We start from the raw sequence: 16,747 nt of genomic DNA on the forward strand, positions 1-16,747 counted from the left end.
TAATTTGGATGTTATGCATATTGAGAAAAACGTTTGTGAGAATTTGATTGCATTGATGCTGAACACAAAAGGAAAAACGAAAGATGATGCTAATGCACGTAGAGATTTGAAGCGGCTGAAAATCAAAAAGCGAGTATGGCTGCAAAAATAGAATGGAAAGGAAATTTAGAGGCTTGGTCGTTATTGGCTCATGAAAGAAGAGAAAAGGCTATTTCTCCAGACACTATGTGATTTACGTGTCCCTTTTGGTTTTAGTAGCAATTGGAGGAATATTGTCACAGAAGATGGTATGGACTTAAAAGGTGCACATATGAAGTCTCATGACTATCATATCTTGATGCAGCATTTGCTTCCTATGTTGATCCAACATGCATTTAAGGATAGGAAGGAAATTCGCCCTTTAATTATAAGTTTCTCTTCATTTTTTAATGCTCTATGTTCTAAGATTATCGATGTTGATTCACTGTTAATATTAGAGAAGGATATGGCAAGGACACTATGTGAACTTGAGAAGTATTTCCCTCCGTCAGTGTTTGTTGTCATGATGCACCTGCCTATCCATTTGGCTTATGAGGCTAGGGTTTGTGGACCTGTTTATTATCGATGGATGTATCCATTTGAAAGGTATGGTGTAATTTTGATTATTTACATTGTAGACATATTATTTGAAATATGTTATACTTAACACGTCGTTAATATTGAAGGTTTATGAAGACTTTTAAAGGCTATGTTGCAAACAAAGCTCGACCTGAAGGTTGTGTGACAGAGAGATACCTTGATGAGGAGGCAATAATATATTGCAATCAGTACAAAGGAAAAGGTAAAACAAGTATTTTGAAAGAACTGGAGGAGAAAATGGATGACTCTGCTAAATCTTTAGATGATATTGATGACAATGGTGAGGCTAGACCAGTTGGCGTAGGTCAGACCTTTGTCATCCATGGTATTGAATATGAACAAGCTCGCCATTGGGTACTCAACTGTCATCCTAAATATGAAACGTGGCAAAGGTATGCGTTATTGTAACCCTATATATTAAATTATCATCGTGCATCTTTTGTAAGCTTAAATGTTCCCCCTTTTGCTTTAAGGAAATACACTGAATTCATACAAGAACGTAAGGCAACTTTAGGAAAGAAATCTGGACACTATAAGGTTCCTAGCGAAGAAGAGTTTTTACCCTGGTTGCAACAGCAGGTACTAGAAAACAACTTAATATTTGCCTGCTTTTAATTAATCAAATCTAATTCTTTGTTGTTAATATTTACAGATGGAGATCGTTGACTCTACGGATGTTGATTTCTTAGATATTATTAAAGGACCTTTGTCGATTGCTACGCGCTACAAGAAGTACTGCATAAACGGCTTCCTCTATGTTACCAAGGACCATGAGAAAACTAAAAGGTACCAGAACAGTGGGGTTAGCACAAATTGTATAACCACTTGTTGATCTAGTGCTAAAGACAAGAATCCAGTAGATGAATCATTGATGTACTATGGAGTTCTCAAAGATATCATCCAGCTAGAGTATCGAGAAGGGTACAAGCCTGTCCTCTTTAAGAGTGATTGGGTTAAAGTGACTCACCATGGTGTTAGATGTGATAAGGAAGCGAATCTAAGATTAGTAAATTTGTCGAACTTTGCTAGTTATAATCAATTAGGTGACAAACCATTCATTTTTGCACAAGATGCTAACTAGGTGTTTTACTCTAAAGATCCCAAGGAGCCGGAATGGCATGTTGTACTAGAGGGTCCAGCAAAGGCATATTATGAAGATAAAACTTGTATTCTTCCCAATGAATCGGTCTTAACCAGTGCTGAAGTTTGAACCAACAATAGTGAACAGGCAATGGATGATGAGCTGATCTATAATGATCCTGACGAAAATGTAGTGGTTGTTGAGAAGACTAATATACGAAAGCGGTTGAGGAAGCAATAGGTATTATTATTTGTAGTTGTTTATGTGGTACCCTTTTGCTGGCTAAGAAAGTCATTTGAATTGTATATTATTTGACAATTGATTGTTTGTCTTTTTGAATGTATTATGTGGTGCTAGTGAATTTTAAATTACCATCTTCTAGGTAAACCTTTTTTAACTCTGCCAATGCCAAGTTTTTGCTTAGCATTGCCGGTCCCAAGCCCGGATAAAGGAGGAGGGAAAAAGGTAGGTTTAACCTTTAATAATGGAACATGGTGGTCTTACCAGGTATCATTTCTTTGTTGTTTGTAGTCTTTTGCTCATATTTTTCGTGCGTTAAAAATGTCTTTGTATATATTTATTAATTCTGCACACATCTGTTAAGGTGTGTGGTTATTTTTACACGTTGCACCTTAGACAGTATAGGCTATCTGCATCTTATGCATGAAGAATATGGGCTCCAATAGCTAATAGAAATCAGGAATAATTGTTGAGGCTTGCATATTTAGTCTTTTATTATCAATTTTAGTTGGAAGTGGATAAAAGTGAATTACATCATTGGATTGATAGATGTTGTTGTAGATCATTTCTTTAGTGAATTACATCATTGCATCTTCAGTTATAAAAGCAGTGATAAAAGATTTTAAGATGATGTTCACTTGATAGATTTGTTTACATTTTTAAAAATCTTTCCATTTGTAAGTAAGATGTTCTACTTGTTAATTCTTCTTCTCCATTTTTATTTTTTACGTGTTTCCACAGGAATATTTCGTCTAAGAAGTATGGTCCCTTTATTATCTTTTCTCTAAGGCTCACTCTCTCAATGCAAATAATTGGGTTCTTTGTGAGGATGGCGTCTTCAGTAATATGGATTCAGATTTACAGAATGGGGGTTTCATGTGTAGACAATACACGGGAAGTCAATTATGATTTACAAAGTAGTTTTTTGACTCCCTCAACTTTTGCCGCAACTAGACAGAATTCTCACATTCTGATGAGATTTTAGGAGGCTCTATTTATAATCCAGCTTATTTCTCATCTCTTTTTGAAGATGTTCAAGAGAATGGATCTGCTGATGGGGTAGTGAGTTTCTTTCTCCTTTTGTTTTGAATCCTTTTACTTTTCTTCTTTCTATGTTATAGATGAAATTTCCATGATCCCGTTAGCTTGTTTTGACAAAACCCAGTTGATTGAATGCCTGAAATATGTACCTTCTGGAAAGAAATGAAGGCGAAGTCACTAGTGAACATGCGTAATCCATATTGGAAAGAAATGAATGCAAAGTCTTTGAAACATAATGGGAATACTATTCTTTGATTTGATATCTTAGACTACATCTTACAAGTTTGAAAAGATTGTTTTGTAAAGCATGCTTTGGAGAAGGGATCGAGATTGTGGCAATTGGCTAGTAATTTACTAATTTAGTGGTGTAATGACTATTCAACTTTTCAGTGGTTCAACTTAATGCTGTTTTCCTTTAGGTTCTCCCTGATTAGAGGTATTTAGTTTCTTAGCATTGAATAAATTCTTATCCAATTTTCACTTGGGAACAAAAAAGGCAGATTAACAAAAACAACATTAATAATGACAAAAACGTTTCCAATAGTTCAATGCGAATTGTTAGTTTATTTTTTTTTCTTAATTTGTATAGACTCATTCATCGGAATTATTCTTTTTGTAGGAAAATAAACTTGATACTGATGGTGACCGTGGGTCTTCACCCCTTTCCGAATCTTCACAACTAAAATCATGCATCAGCAGATCTTTCCAAGTTGTTGATGTGCGTAACAGACCCTAATTATGATTTTTATTTTATTTTTGTTTTTACGTAATGATTACCTTCAGTTCGGGTAAGACTTTCTATCGTTTTTAAAAACAATTCTGAGAGGGAAATTTCTATTTTTGAAGAAAATATAAGAGGGCTTAAAACGGGGATCTCGACCAATTGAAACTATTACAGAATGTTATAAAGCACAAAATCTGGCAGTTAGAGTTGTTATAATAGCTTATAGAGTTTCCTTTGAGTGGTCTCTTCATTAAATTATCAGTTTGGCAACACAGTACCTATTGCTGATTTACTATTTAGTGCTTGTCACTGAAATTTTACACTTCTGGAACAGGTATGAGAATGCAAAGGCCACATCACACGTTTTTTCACTTGGTGTAGATCTTTCTTGAAAAGCGGGACATGGTCACAAATTCACAATGTGGCTTGTCAGCCTAGCAGGCCAAACATCCAATACTGAGCTCATTAGGGTAACCTTGTACTTGGATTGCATTAGTGCTTGCGTTTTATGGTTTGGGGGCACCCTTTTCCATCTTTTCTGAACTCCCAATTCTTCTTCTTTTCAAATTTTTTGATCAAACTCTAACTAGGCAGTTAGGTAGTGTACATAAATGGGAGCTGTATAGTTACTTATTTTTATTCTTTTCTCCGATATAATGGGTATATAATATGAGAAATACAGCAGCCCTGTTTATTCTCCAGAGATAGTTTTATTTTCTCTGTCGTTCAGTTTTAGCAAGTTACTCTGTGAAGTGTTGTGGCGTGGCTTGCTTATTCACTTTAATGGACATTATTTCTGGTCAAATAATCCGGCGTAGTTAAACATGAGGTCTTGTCAACCTTGAATGTCAGCTACGTTCTTGTCTGTCTAAGTTTTGGTTAGATTGACCAGGAGCATGACAAGGAGATAATCATAGCAAAATCCTCAGGACTCCTCTACCTTTGTAAGCTCTGGAGTGGTTCCACTGGCCATTTGCATTCTCTTGGTGGCCATCATCATCATAACTAAGAGGACTGATATTTTGTTCTCCTTTTCTTTATACTGCATTTGGCTCTTTTATTAGGTCTTCTTGTCCTTTTCTTTACTAAGGAATCTAAATGTACAAATGTTGTACCTTCCATTTTTCTGTCTATACCTTCTATTTTGTAGTCTATAACTTCTATTTTTCAGTGAATCACTTAATATCCCTTAAGGCTTGAGGAGCTATGATTAGAACCTGTATTCATCATCTTGGATCAAATCAATGATTTATTTTTGTTTCACATACTTTTTGGAACTTCGCTTGTTATAAATTAGCTTGCACATTGATATCAATCTTTACACGACTGTTGGAGATCTTTGGTGAAACAAAATCCATGTACAAAGAAGTAGTTTTAGGCGGTGATGTTTGGGATCTTCTTGACAAGTTAATGATTTATATGGGAAACCCTATGCAAAGATTACTCAGAGAGAAGTGCAGTTTTGTTCGGATAATTTTTTCTAATTCTTATTTATTACATACTATTTTTAATCGGCAATATCTTATTCTTTTTGGAATAAGCTTAGTTTCTATTGGTAGATTTTGATGTAGCTCTTTGGTGTCTGACAGGGTGTTCTTCTCTCTGGTCCTCCTGGAACAGGTAAAACACTTTTTGCACGGACACTTGCAAAAAATAGTGGAATGCCATTTGTTTTTGCTTCTGAACATCAGGGTGTTGCTTCTATCTGGTTCACTGGACTTGACTTTGGTCCCTTCATGAACATCAGTTTCGCTTCTTAATTAGTAGGTGCTTTCTTCTTCTTCATTTTATTTTGTTTGTTTCTTATAGAGATAAGCTAATGGTTCAGACTTCAGAGTATTTATATTTCTCATACTTGTATAACACTCTACGCATACACATAGTTTGAACGTTTAATTATATTAAATACTGGCCAAGTTTTGGGCAGTGGTGTTTGTTGCGTAGCATTTCACTTGAGCTAATTTGCTTATGCCAAGCTGTTCTATTCTACTTGAGCTAATATAAAATGTTCAACTATTTTGCTTTAGGTGAGTTAAAAAAAGAGTATCCAAACTGTTTGACCATAGAGTCCATTTTTTTCACAGAATTGACAAATGAACCCTGACATTGTTAACTGTTTTTTTACTTGGCGTTTGGTTAGACTTTACCTTGAATAATATGTTACTTAACTTTGAGTCATAACTATTTTTAACATTATAGGTAAAATGAGCAGATCACTTGAATAAAGTTCTTCTTTCCACTTGAAGGAAATTATAACAATAGTCACAAATTTTACAGAAAGTTGCAACTACATCTGGAGATATGAGGAAAGCCCTCTGCGTTTACAAGTCAGTATCATTATGGCTGTGGAGGGTTTGCTTGTTGCAGCATACACTAGTTTTCATGATTTTGATTTTCATTCTCAAATTGTTGATCTGCATAATCATGCTTTCATGAAACTCATGCTTTCGCGAAGCAAAGCTTGTAAACATATTAGTCTTTTTGTGTTTGAAATATCAAATATCTTTAAGTCCTTAATATTAAATAAGAAAAAGTGAAGAACTATGGATTCATCACAATGGGAACAGGTCACAGTCTATTACAAGATCTGCATTGAAGAAACAAACTATTGGTATCTGTTTCCTTGTCCTAGAAGAAAAAATATTTCTGTGGTGATTCATAGTCTTTTTATTCGTTATTTGTTTTTTCTGTAGGGAACTAAAACAAATAAATTATTTGAAATTTTCAAGTCTACATTTTTTCCCCTCAATGAACACATGTTTACACCACTACATTCTGTTCATTGCAGGAGTGCCATTGAGATGGTAGAGGCAGAATTAAGAGATTCTAGCAAAGACAATGAATCATCCACCCGAGAATGCATCATCGGATCTATTTAAAGCTCCTTTAACTGACTGCTTGCTTAAGCAGGAAACTAACATTGTAATCTCTTTTAGCAGAACATTGTTAAATCCAAGTTCAGTACATAATCATCCAAAGTAGTCATCCTTCTCATTTTCTGACCATGAAGGTTTTGACTTCATTTGCAGGTAAGGGTTGATCATATGACTTTAGCTTTGTCAAGGACGTTTAAATCGACAATAGTGGATACCATACAGTCACTGCCTCAACATCAACAGGTCGGTTCTGCTTAGTTTCCATCTAGTTATAACTATGTCATACACTATATCTATTGTTTTCATCAGGTCAACTAAAATGTAATTGCAAAACCTAAATTCTACACATTTATAGCCCCTTGTAATTATATCCTTGCAACTTAAGTTCACTTGTAAAATTTATTAGCCTGGAAAAACTTGTAACCAAGTTCTTGCTCGTCATAAAGCTGTAAGGGAACAAACTTCTATATTATAAAAGGAATTCAGTTTTGCCCAGTTTTTAGCTGTCAAATACTCATTGATGGTTTCATGGTTACTGGTACGCTGAAAAACTTTAATTAGCCCTTCTTGTGCTTTCACATTATAACATTCAGGTTTTGTTTGTGAGTTACTCATACACTTGTCACTGCAGATCGTACTTTGTTCTATGGTGAAGCTTTTCCGTGGAACTAAGAAGGATACTATTGTTGGAGAGGTGTGCTCTCTTTCCTTATATTCATTTTTAGATTTTGAAGTGGCCATTAAGATACTCATTGCCTATTTTTGGTGCAGCTGAATAGATCTTACATTGACTTGAGCAAATCAGCACAAATTCCTCCCGCCAGCTTCCTGAAATTTTCAAATATGTGTAGAGTGCACAATGACCAGGTGCTTGGAACACCACTCAACCTAATGATTTTTCTCATCTTCTAAAACACCGATATTCAGATCAGAATCGATTCAATTTGTGTGCATGACTCAATTACATAGTCATGTCGCGGCCTTGTTGAGTTGGGTGCGACCCCTATATTACAAGAGAAAACTAACAAATCCCACGCTGTTTGGTATGCAGGGAATTTTCAAAATGGGCCAATCTCGGGATGATAGATCAAAAAGAGTAACACTAAAAGTTGATGAATCAGACACCATGTTTGCCTTGCAGGTACGCATCAAAGTATTTCCAAGGCATCTTATGCTCAAATTATCAATCCCTTCATAGAAGTGAAACATTTTTCTTATATTTTTTGGAAATTCCTTTGGCTTCACAGGCAATTAGATTTTTTCGGAACTGTCTCCAGTAACCAGGAAATTTCTTCTTGAGCTGGATATGGTGGCTATTTGTTGCAATGTAGGCCATTACTTTCGACAATTCTTTTGGACTCACTAAGCGAGATGAGCTGCTGATAATCCATTGATTTCGGGAGCTAAACATTCTATAATGTAGTATAAGAAATTGTAATTTTTTTGTACTTCTATGTCATGTACATTGATTTTTAATAAAAAAAGGGTATTGGTTATAGAACTTTGTTTGAGGTGGTTATGTGGTGTACGAATTGTTTTTATATTATAATCTTTAGCGACTATGCTTTAGTATTGGTTTATGCCGTTTTCAACCCCAAAGCTCGTCATTGTTGAGAATTAATGACACATTCTGCAACAATTTATAAGTGTAGGCCATTCTGAGAATTTAAAGCCGTTGGAAAAAAATTGGCTATACTGACCATTTTGAGTCGTCGAGAAAGTTGTCAATATTTGCAAAAGAAATTAGTTGTTGGCAACTCTGATGACTTTAAACCATTGAAATATCTTGTTTAAGCCGACAATTTTGGGTCATCATGCTAACTGTTGGAATTCTTGACAAGCCTTAGTTGTCGTTCTGGGTCATAGTTGCAAACAGTCGCATAGGTGTCGCAGATGTGGAAGCATTGCCAACGGTTGTAGTGACAATTTTAACCCGTCAATGATGCATTTGTGACACCACCTTCGCTAATGACTTTTCTGACAGCCATAATTATCACGAAAGCCTTTTAGTGACAACTTTTAGCCATCGAATTATATCAAATTTTTGGTGGTGTGATGAGCGAAATAATGAACATAAAATGCAAACTCATTCTCTTTCATTATAAGTGTTTTTAGGCCATTCAAATCACCTTGCATATTGCTGGCCCCATCATACCCTTGTCCACGCAGTCTAGATATGCTTAACCCATACTTAGAGAACAACTCATCAATTGTCTTTTTAAGTGTTACTGCACTAGTTTCCTTAACATGCACAACTCCAAAAAATCTCTCAATCACGCAACCTTTCTTGTCAACATAACGCAAAACAACTGTCATTTGCTCTTTAATTGATATATCACATGCTTCATCGACTAAAATAGCAAACAATGAGTTTCCATAATCCTTTAAAATAGCATTTGTAGTTTCCACAACAGCTACATTCACAATTTCTTTTTGTATATAAGGCGAGGTCAATTTTCAATTTTTAGAAGCATTATCAAGAACGTTCTTAATGACTTCGTTATGATCTTTCAAAAATCATATAAGTTCAAGAAAATTTCCTTTACTGATCGATTCCTCTGATTCATCATGGCCACGGAAAGCTAAACCTTGTCTCAAAAGAAACCTAATACAATCAGTTATTGCAGTTAGATATATTCGATAATCCTTTTGAACTTGGTCAGATTGTCTATCAAGAAATGTTTCGATATGGTGCTCTTGATTTAGCAATGCCCGTGCTGCCCTGTAAGCAATATTATGAGCACTATTTGGTCCTCCAACATGCTCTTTTAATTTGGCTTTCTTTTCCCAATTAGTAAACCCCTTGTAAGAAAAAACATCTCCACTTCCTTGTGCCCCCTAATCAGATTTAAAGAAATAACAATAGTGACAAAATGCGGCAACTTTGTGAATACTATATTCCAACCAACTAAACTCTCCATACCACTCTTTTCGAAAGCGACGGTTCCTCTTGCCTATTGTCCTTGGAGGAAAAGTATGATTAGGCTGGCAAGGACCCCTAAGCAAATATGTTTTTCTCACTGAGTCACGATCATTGGGATGATAATCTGAAATCTTGTTCCTTAATCCAGGGTCTCCCGGAAGACTAGACAAGTCAAGTTCTTCACGATTTCCATATTAAACCCGCTTTGACGTAGGTTGTTCAACACCACCATCCTCAGTTTCTTGGTGACTTCGCTTTGAAGAGGATCCTACTTCAACACTAACAACATGATCTGTGTTACTAGTTGGTTGAGCGGGCAACGACTTTTCTTTGAGCAAATACTTTAGCATAGCTATTTAAACAATTAAAATAAACCACCAATCAATTTAATTGAAATTGCACGAATTAAAATAAACCACCAATAATATTTACAAAATAAAATAATAATCACAAACATATAAAAAATCTAAATAATATGGTTTATGAATCAGTACAAAAAGACGACAAAAAATTAAATAATATAAGGGTTACCTAGTTACCTCCACAAAACCAATAAGTGTAAAGTTGTTTGTTTTTGTAGAAAAGTAGAAGACTTAAATTTAATATAGAGTAATAAGAGAATCGAGGAGAAAAGAAGTAGAGTAGGTGAGGGGATTTTTTTCTTTCTATTTTTTTTTAATAGATACAAGATGGTTTCTGTTTGGGTTTATATATGGGTGGATAAATACGAGATAAAGAGGAATACAAGTAGTATTGGTTTTCTATTTGCTTTTTTGGTACTATTTGCTTTAACCAAATCAAATTTGTACATCAAGTACATCACATGACATCAGCATATCTCTTTTGTTTCCTCTCTCATGACTCATGAGCACATGCCGCACTTTTCTTTTTCTTTTTTGTCTTTTACTTACCACTTAGTAATTAGCACTTCCGCAGTTGCGCCATAACTAGTTTTTTTTTTTTTTTTTTTTTGGGTCAGGTGAGGGTACGCCAGGGTGTATGCTGGGACCCCCTGGCTCCGCCACTGCTCTTTTGTGTTTAGTTTTAACTGGGTACGCCCGTCTAGTGGTGTCAAATGGGCACCCGGCCCTCAAACAATGAAGCCCTCATGTTTTGAGGGTCGGGCCAGCCCTACTCTCATTTACCTCGAGGGCCGGGTCAGGTCAGGCCAATGCTTAAATATCTAAGCCTTTACCCGTCCCTCAACCCTCTCAGGATGGCTTGAAGGCCGGGCTTGAGGGCCAAACATGAGGGCCGGATACTATGTTATACATTTGATTTATAAAATAAATTTAGAAACATTAGTTAAAAATAATAAAATCGAATGCATTTTACAATTAAACCTTCAAACTATTAAAAAAACTTGTTAAAGTTGTATTAGTCAATTAAGATCAGTTAAATTTATTTCATAAAATATTATAATTAAATTATAAGGTTGGCAAACTTAATAGCTAAACGTTCTTTTAAGTGATTTTTAACATATTAATGCTAAAATGAAATATATTGTAAAAAAATTTATTAAAATATATGTAATAAATGTTGAGGGCCGGGCTTAAGGGAGAGCTTAAGTTTCAAAGTCTAGGTGCTTACCCTCTCCTCAAAGGCTTGAGGGCAGATCCGACCCAGCCCACGAATGTGTGAGGGCCTCATTTTAAAGGCTTTTTCAGCCCATAGACTGGGGCGGGCGGAGGGTTTTAGGGCCACTTTGACACCCCCAACGCCCGTCACAAAAAGCCCAACGCAATATCTTGACCAGGCACACCCGTAAGTCAATGGGCTGGACTAAAAACTTGATATCATGTCTTACCCGATAAACTGTTCAATCAATTAAATTTTACACCTACTTCTGTACATTTCCAACACCTAACTAAAATGTCCGTGGGCTGTGCTGTTACATGTACATTTAATTGTCTCAACGAAACACGTGTAACATTGAATCCATTCTATGGTTCCATCCAGATTGACTGTGTTGTCAGTTTTTCATCAACAGAAAAATTTCTGGGAAAGTCAAAGAAGAAAGCTGGTTAAAGAGTGGAACCAGTAAAGAGTACGCTATAAGTATCTCCGTTGCCCAATTCTAGGTGAACATAATTTAAGTTTTGCAATGTGAAAGATCTTGAATTAATGTCGCCATTTCTATTTTCTACCTTATTATTTGTAACATACGGAAATAAGTGGACTGCTCTTGATAATGATGGTCCAACATATTGGAATATTGAGAATCAATTCACTAAGGTTATTATTATGTTGTCTAAATGAGAGTGATTTTTCAGTTTTGTTGTCTGACATATGGCTTGGCATCAATAAGTCTGAATGTACTATTTTTCTTTTTTTTGGTTCAATTGTTTGATTTCATACTAGTGCTGTAGTGCAGTACTGCAGTCTCTACGACTCGCTTCAAAAATGCACAAACTTGCCGTCAAAATAACGCCATTTGTAGAAGTTTATTTCTAAGCACATTTAGCTATTTTCCACAATAATTAGTCAATCACACGTGGTTTGAGTTCAAAAGGGAAATGATAAGAATAAAATGGTGAAAGCCAAAAGGCAAAAAGAAACGCAGCTTTTGATATCAACAATGTCAAAAAGAGGCATACATATGCCAATTGCTTTTGATGTTTTGCAATCGTATAGTATCCTCCTTGCCATAAATTTGGGATTTATAGTGAATTGTGGATTCTTCTCGCGAATTTATTATATTCAAGAGCCATTTTCAGCATGTCAAACTCAAATAGGAATTGTCACATATTTATGATGGGAAAAAGTTTTACACGATGATATTTTCGCTATCAATTTTCAATGAGAATATGCTGTTACATCTGAACACAATCATTACAAAGACAGAAGGGATATACTGCTGGTCCCGGGACCAAATTACTCTATTGGTCTTAATAGGAATCATCTCCATCTTTAAATGACGATACCATCATCCAACTATTTCAACTGCCAACCAATCACGTCTACCTAGAAAACTAAAGGAAAAAGCTCACCTCATTAAACACTCACAAGTCACAGCCATCATACAAACAATTTATAAGCAAAGTCGTCCAAACCCCCAAAACCCATTTCCAATGTGCCAGACTGCCAGCAAAGCATCCACTCATTTCCTCTAGTTTGACCCCCCAAAACCCAATATCATTTCTCAATTCTCAGCACTAGCTCTCTCTTTCTCTCTGTGTGTGTCAAACGCACCAGAAAAGAGAGATCTATACAAAAAAAACCCAACCGCTTCATTTTGAGGAGTGGTGACTGGTGAGAGAAAAAAACAAAAAAATTAAAACATACTTCTCCGGCTCTCCTCACCTCCACCTCTCTCCACTCCTCATTCAAACATAATAAATCTTCATTTGTCCACACCCCATCATTATTTAACCACACCCCAGCATTATCTAAACACCCCACAACAACAAAAATGAGCGGTACGGCGGTGAACGGTGGAAGTATTCAGATCAAGCAAAGTAGGAGACTCCCAGATTTCCTACAAAGTGTGAATCTAAAATACGTGAAATTAGGTTACCACTACTTAATCACACATCTGTTAACCTTATTATTAATCCCACTAATCATCATCATCGTCATCGAAGGTGCCCAAACGAATCCAGAGGATTTAAAACAATTATGGTTCCATCTCCAATATAATCTAGTAAGTGTAATAATATGCTCCATTTTTCTTGTATTTGGTTGCACATTTTATATCATGACTAGGCCACGTCCCATTTATTTAGTCGATTTCGCATGTTATCGTCCACCGGCTAATATGAAAGTACAGTTTTATCAATTTATGGAACATTCTAGACTTACTGGTGATTTTGACGAGTCTTCGTTAGAGTTCCAGAGGAAGATCTTGGAAAGGTCTGGATTAGGAGAGGAGACTTATGTGCCTGAGGCAATGCATTGTATACCGCCGCAGCCATCTATGGCCGCCGCTAGAAATGAGGCGGAGGAAGTTATGTTTGGTGCATTGGAGAATTTATTTGCTAATACTAAAATTAAGCCGAAAGATATTGGTATACTTGTGGTGAATTGTAGTTTGTTTAATCCTACTCCTTCGTTATCGGCTATGATTGTTAATAAGTATAAGTTGAGGGGGAATATAAGGAGTTATAATTTAGGTGGGATGGGATGTAGTGCTGGGGTTATTGCAATTGATCTTGCTAAGGATTTACTTCAGATTCATCGGAATACATATGCGGTTGTGGTGAGTACGGAGAATATTACTCAGAATTGGTATTTTGGGAATAAGAAATCGATGCTGATACCGAATTGTTTGTTTCGTGTTGGGGGTTCTGCGGTTTTGCTTTCTAATAAGTCGGTTGATAGGAGGCGAGCTAAGTATAAGCTTGTTCATGTTGTGAGGACACATCGTGGTTCAGATGATAAGGCGTTCCGTTGTGTGTATCAAGAACAGGATGGTGCTGGGAAAGTTGGTGTTTCGTTGTCTAAGGATCTTATGGCAATTGCTGGTGGGGCTCTTAAGACTAATATCACCACTTTAGGTCCCCTTGTTTTGCCAATCAGTGAGCAGCTTCTGTTCTTTTCTACTTTGGTGATCAAGAAGTTGTTCAATGCTAAGATAAAGCCGTACATCCCAGACTTTAAGCTTGCATTTGATCATTTCTGTATACATGCGGGGGGGAGGGCTGTCATTGATGAGTTGGAGAAGAATCTGCAGCTACTACCTGTACACGTTGAGGCGTCTCGGATGGCTCTTCATCGGTTTGGGAACACCTCATCTAGCTCCATATGGTACGAGTTGGCTTACACTGAGGCCAAGGGAAGGATGCGTAAGGGCAACCGTGTCTGGCAAATCGCCTTTGGAAGTGGTTTTAAGTGTAACAGTGCGGTCTGGGAAGCTCTCCGATATGTGAAGCCGTCTCCCAACAGTCCATGGGAAGATTGCATCAATAGATATCCAGTGAAAACAGTTGACTAGCTTGGCCTTTTTTCCCCATTAGCAACTCCTCACCAGGACATTAGTTAGCAGCAATTCTTTCCAGCTGTGTGATTGCGTAACTTTTCGGTACTAAATTCATGTGTTCCTCTCTCTGATTTGATTTGATTTGATTAGGGAAGTTATAATAGTTGTTCTCTTTGTTGTTCTTTTCAATTAGCTTGTCTGTGGCAGGTGTTATGGATTCTTGAACTGTTGTTCCTGTATTCTAATGCTTTGAAATTTTTAAGCTGCATACTCATGAATTCATACAAATGTTAAGCATTCAATGACCAAAAATTTGTGTTATGTGATGCGAATGATGTTACTTATTAAGAAGGGTTCATATAATTTTACTAACTCAATTGGATGGAATGAAGAGCTGTTCTGATTTGGATATAAGTCTTAATAATGTTCAATTTAACTGATAGAATATAAAGAGAAACCATTATAGTAGCACACACACACACACACGCACAGATTGTGAACTGGGATCCCAATTCGGAGCTCATCATGGCTGCATGTCATTGAATAATATTGTACTAATACCATACAGCTAATGTGTTCTGTGAAAAGGAATAATCTTAAAAGAGGTTTCTTTTAAAACTTTAATGGATGTTGTGGTATATTGTGATGCTCCATGATTATGGCATATTGTGATGCTCTACAGAATTAGTCAAGAAAAAAAAGGTTAGCTTCTTCTTTGCAGTTGCGACTCAAATGAGCTGTCAATTTACTCCATTTTCAGAAATTGAAATGGAGAGTCCTGAATAAATGTGAAACATGTCAGAGCTATTCATCTTTTTGACAGAGTTTCGGTTTACATTATTCCTTCTCGCATATTTCCCAGTTTCTTCATCAATATCGTCTTTTGGTTCCTTTTGTTGCCTCCTCATTTTTGTAGATGTATTGTGCATGATGTACAGCATCATTTTTGAGACCCTTGTGCCTTGTAGGAACCTGTGCAGTTGAAAGGCACAGATGCTGGCTAGGCTCACATTACTTAATGCGTTGCAGTTAAAGCTGAGCCTAGTCGTGCTCTGACTGCATTGGTAGGAAATATCTTCATTGTTCTGTCATTTTATTGTAGAATTGAATAGTATATAAGACACAATGTGCACAATGCTGATCTTTGGCCTGCTAATTTCATTTTGCAAACCTGAGCTTAGGTGCTCTTTGACTGCATAAGTAGGAATGATAAACGTTGTTGATTAATTTTGTTTTTCATCTGAAGAGTGTATAATAAGACATAATGTGCACAATGCTGGTCTTTGGCCTGCTAATTTGATCTTACAGCTTGAATACATTGTTGTCAGATGTGTCCACCGTTTCCAACTCCTTTCGTTGCTATGAACTACAGATAGGACGAAGTATCCTGTAGAGGTCCTTTATCAGAGGTCTTACATTTTGGCAACCTGATAATTGTAGAAGCTAAGCACTCACAGAAGTGAGATAGATTTGCATTAAAATAACCAAAATGAACTAATGTAGTAAGCTCTGGAACAATAAGCTATATAATGTGATTTATTTATAGATCACAAAAGGGATCTCACGTAATAGTTACAACATAGAGTTTGTTGGTTATCATGGAGATTGTTGTTATACTTGATATCGATCTCCCCATCAAAAGTGAAATCTGCAGCTATTGCAAGGTATCCCCATGACCCCATCCAAGGCCAATGTAAAACAAACATAATCTAAGAGGGGGAACAAAAACAATCATTGAGTTACAAGGATGCCCCAGTTATTAAGTTACCTGTACAGATGTGGTTGCTGCCAGGCAACAAGGTCTTCAATCAATTTTCTGATGCCATTTTCTTACGAGCATTTTGATGAATTCTGGTGCAATTTGAAGATGTTTATCTTGCTTAACCAAAGAATGATGTAATTCAAAAGACAACATCAAATTGGATAGAACGTATCGATTCAAGTTATAAACAAAAGGGTGGAAATCTAAAGGGAATTGAAAGATACATTTCCATGGACTGCTTATGAAAATAGTTTTGGTTGGAAGAATTGGAAGAAGACGTCCTTGTTTGGCCAAAGGCTCTGATCATGGGTTTCAGGAGTCGGTGTTCTGGGTTCATTTTTCTCTTCTTCTGGGAGCTAGAGGAAGGAAATAGAAATTCAGATGAAACAGGAGAAGGATGGTAAACTTAAATTGGCCTTAGGTGTGGAAGATAGGTTTAGATGTCTTTGTTGTTGAATGATATCGATGGAAGTGTTGGAAAAGCTGTTAGGCGTGACTACAGAAGAAGCATGGTTTGTATCGGAATAAGAAGATTCAGAAACTGAGTGGTACTGAGATCATGCT

General features: G+C 36.3%; 1 protein-coding gene, 2 long non-coding RNA genes and 1 pseudogene across 3 annotated transcripts; 3 read left to right on the plus strand and 1 right to left on the minus strand.

Annotated features, from left to right (window-relative positions):
- LOC147514801 (uncharacterized) overlaps positions 1-9,853 on the minus strand; it is a 28,620-nt pseudogene extending 18,767 nt beyond the window's left edge.
- On the plus strand, positions 2,494-4,405 carry LOC147514803 (uncharacterized). The gene is made up of 3 exons (XR_015209673.1): positions 2,494-3,001; positions 3,600-3,698; positions 4,039-4,405. It is a non-coding gene; the product is annotated as an uncharacterized LOC147514803 (long non-coding RNA).
- Positions 7,612-8,154, plus strand: LOC147514804 (uncharacterized). Its single transcript, XR_015209675.1, has 2 exons — positions 7,612-7,721; positions 7,828-8,154. It is a non-coding gene; the product is annotated as an uncharacterized LOC147514804 (long non-coding RNA).
- Positions 9,854-12,430: 2,577 nt separating the features above from the next.
- On the plus strand, positions 12,431-14,733 carry LOC147514805 (3-ketoacyl-CoA synthase 4-like). The gene has a single exon (XM_086585203.1). It carries the CDS (start codon positions 12,916-12,918, stop codon positions 14,434-14,436), a length of 1,521 nt encoding a protein of 506 aa, XP_086441329.1. The 5' UTR covers positions 12,431-12,915; the 3' UTR covers positions 14,437-14,733.
- The last annotated feature ends 2,014 nt before the right edge of the window (positions 14,734-16,747 follow it).

This window comes from Coptis chinensis, chromosome 2 (genome assembly GCF_015680905.1).
Source record: "Coptis chinensis isolate HL-2020 chromosome 2, ASM1568090v1, whole genome shotgun sequence".
NCBI lineage: Eukaryota > Viridiplantae > Streptophyta > Magnoliopsida > Ranunculales > Ranunculaceae > Coptis > Coptis chinensis.

What these genes read in the sequence shown, in the direction of transcription:
- LOC147514805 (XM_086585203.1), top strand. Translation starts at nt 12,916, where the DNA reads ATGAGCGGTACGGCGGTGAACGGTGGAAGTATTCAGATCAAGCAAAGT.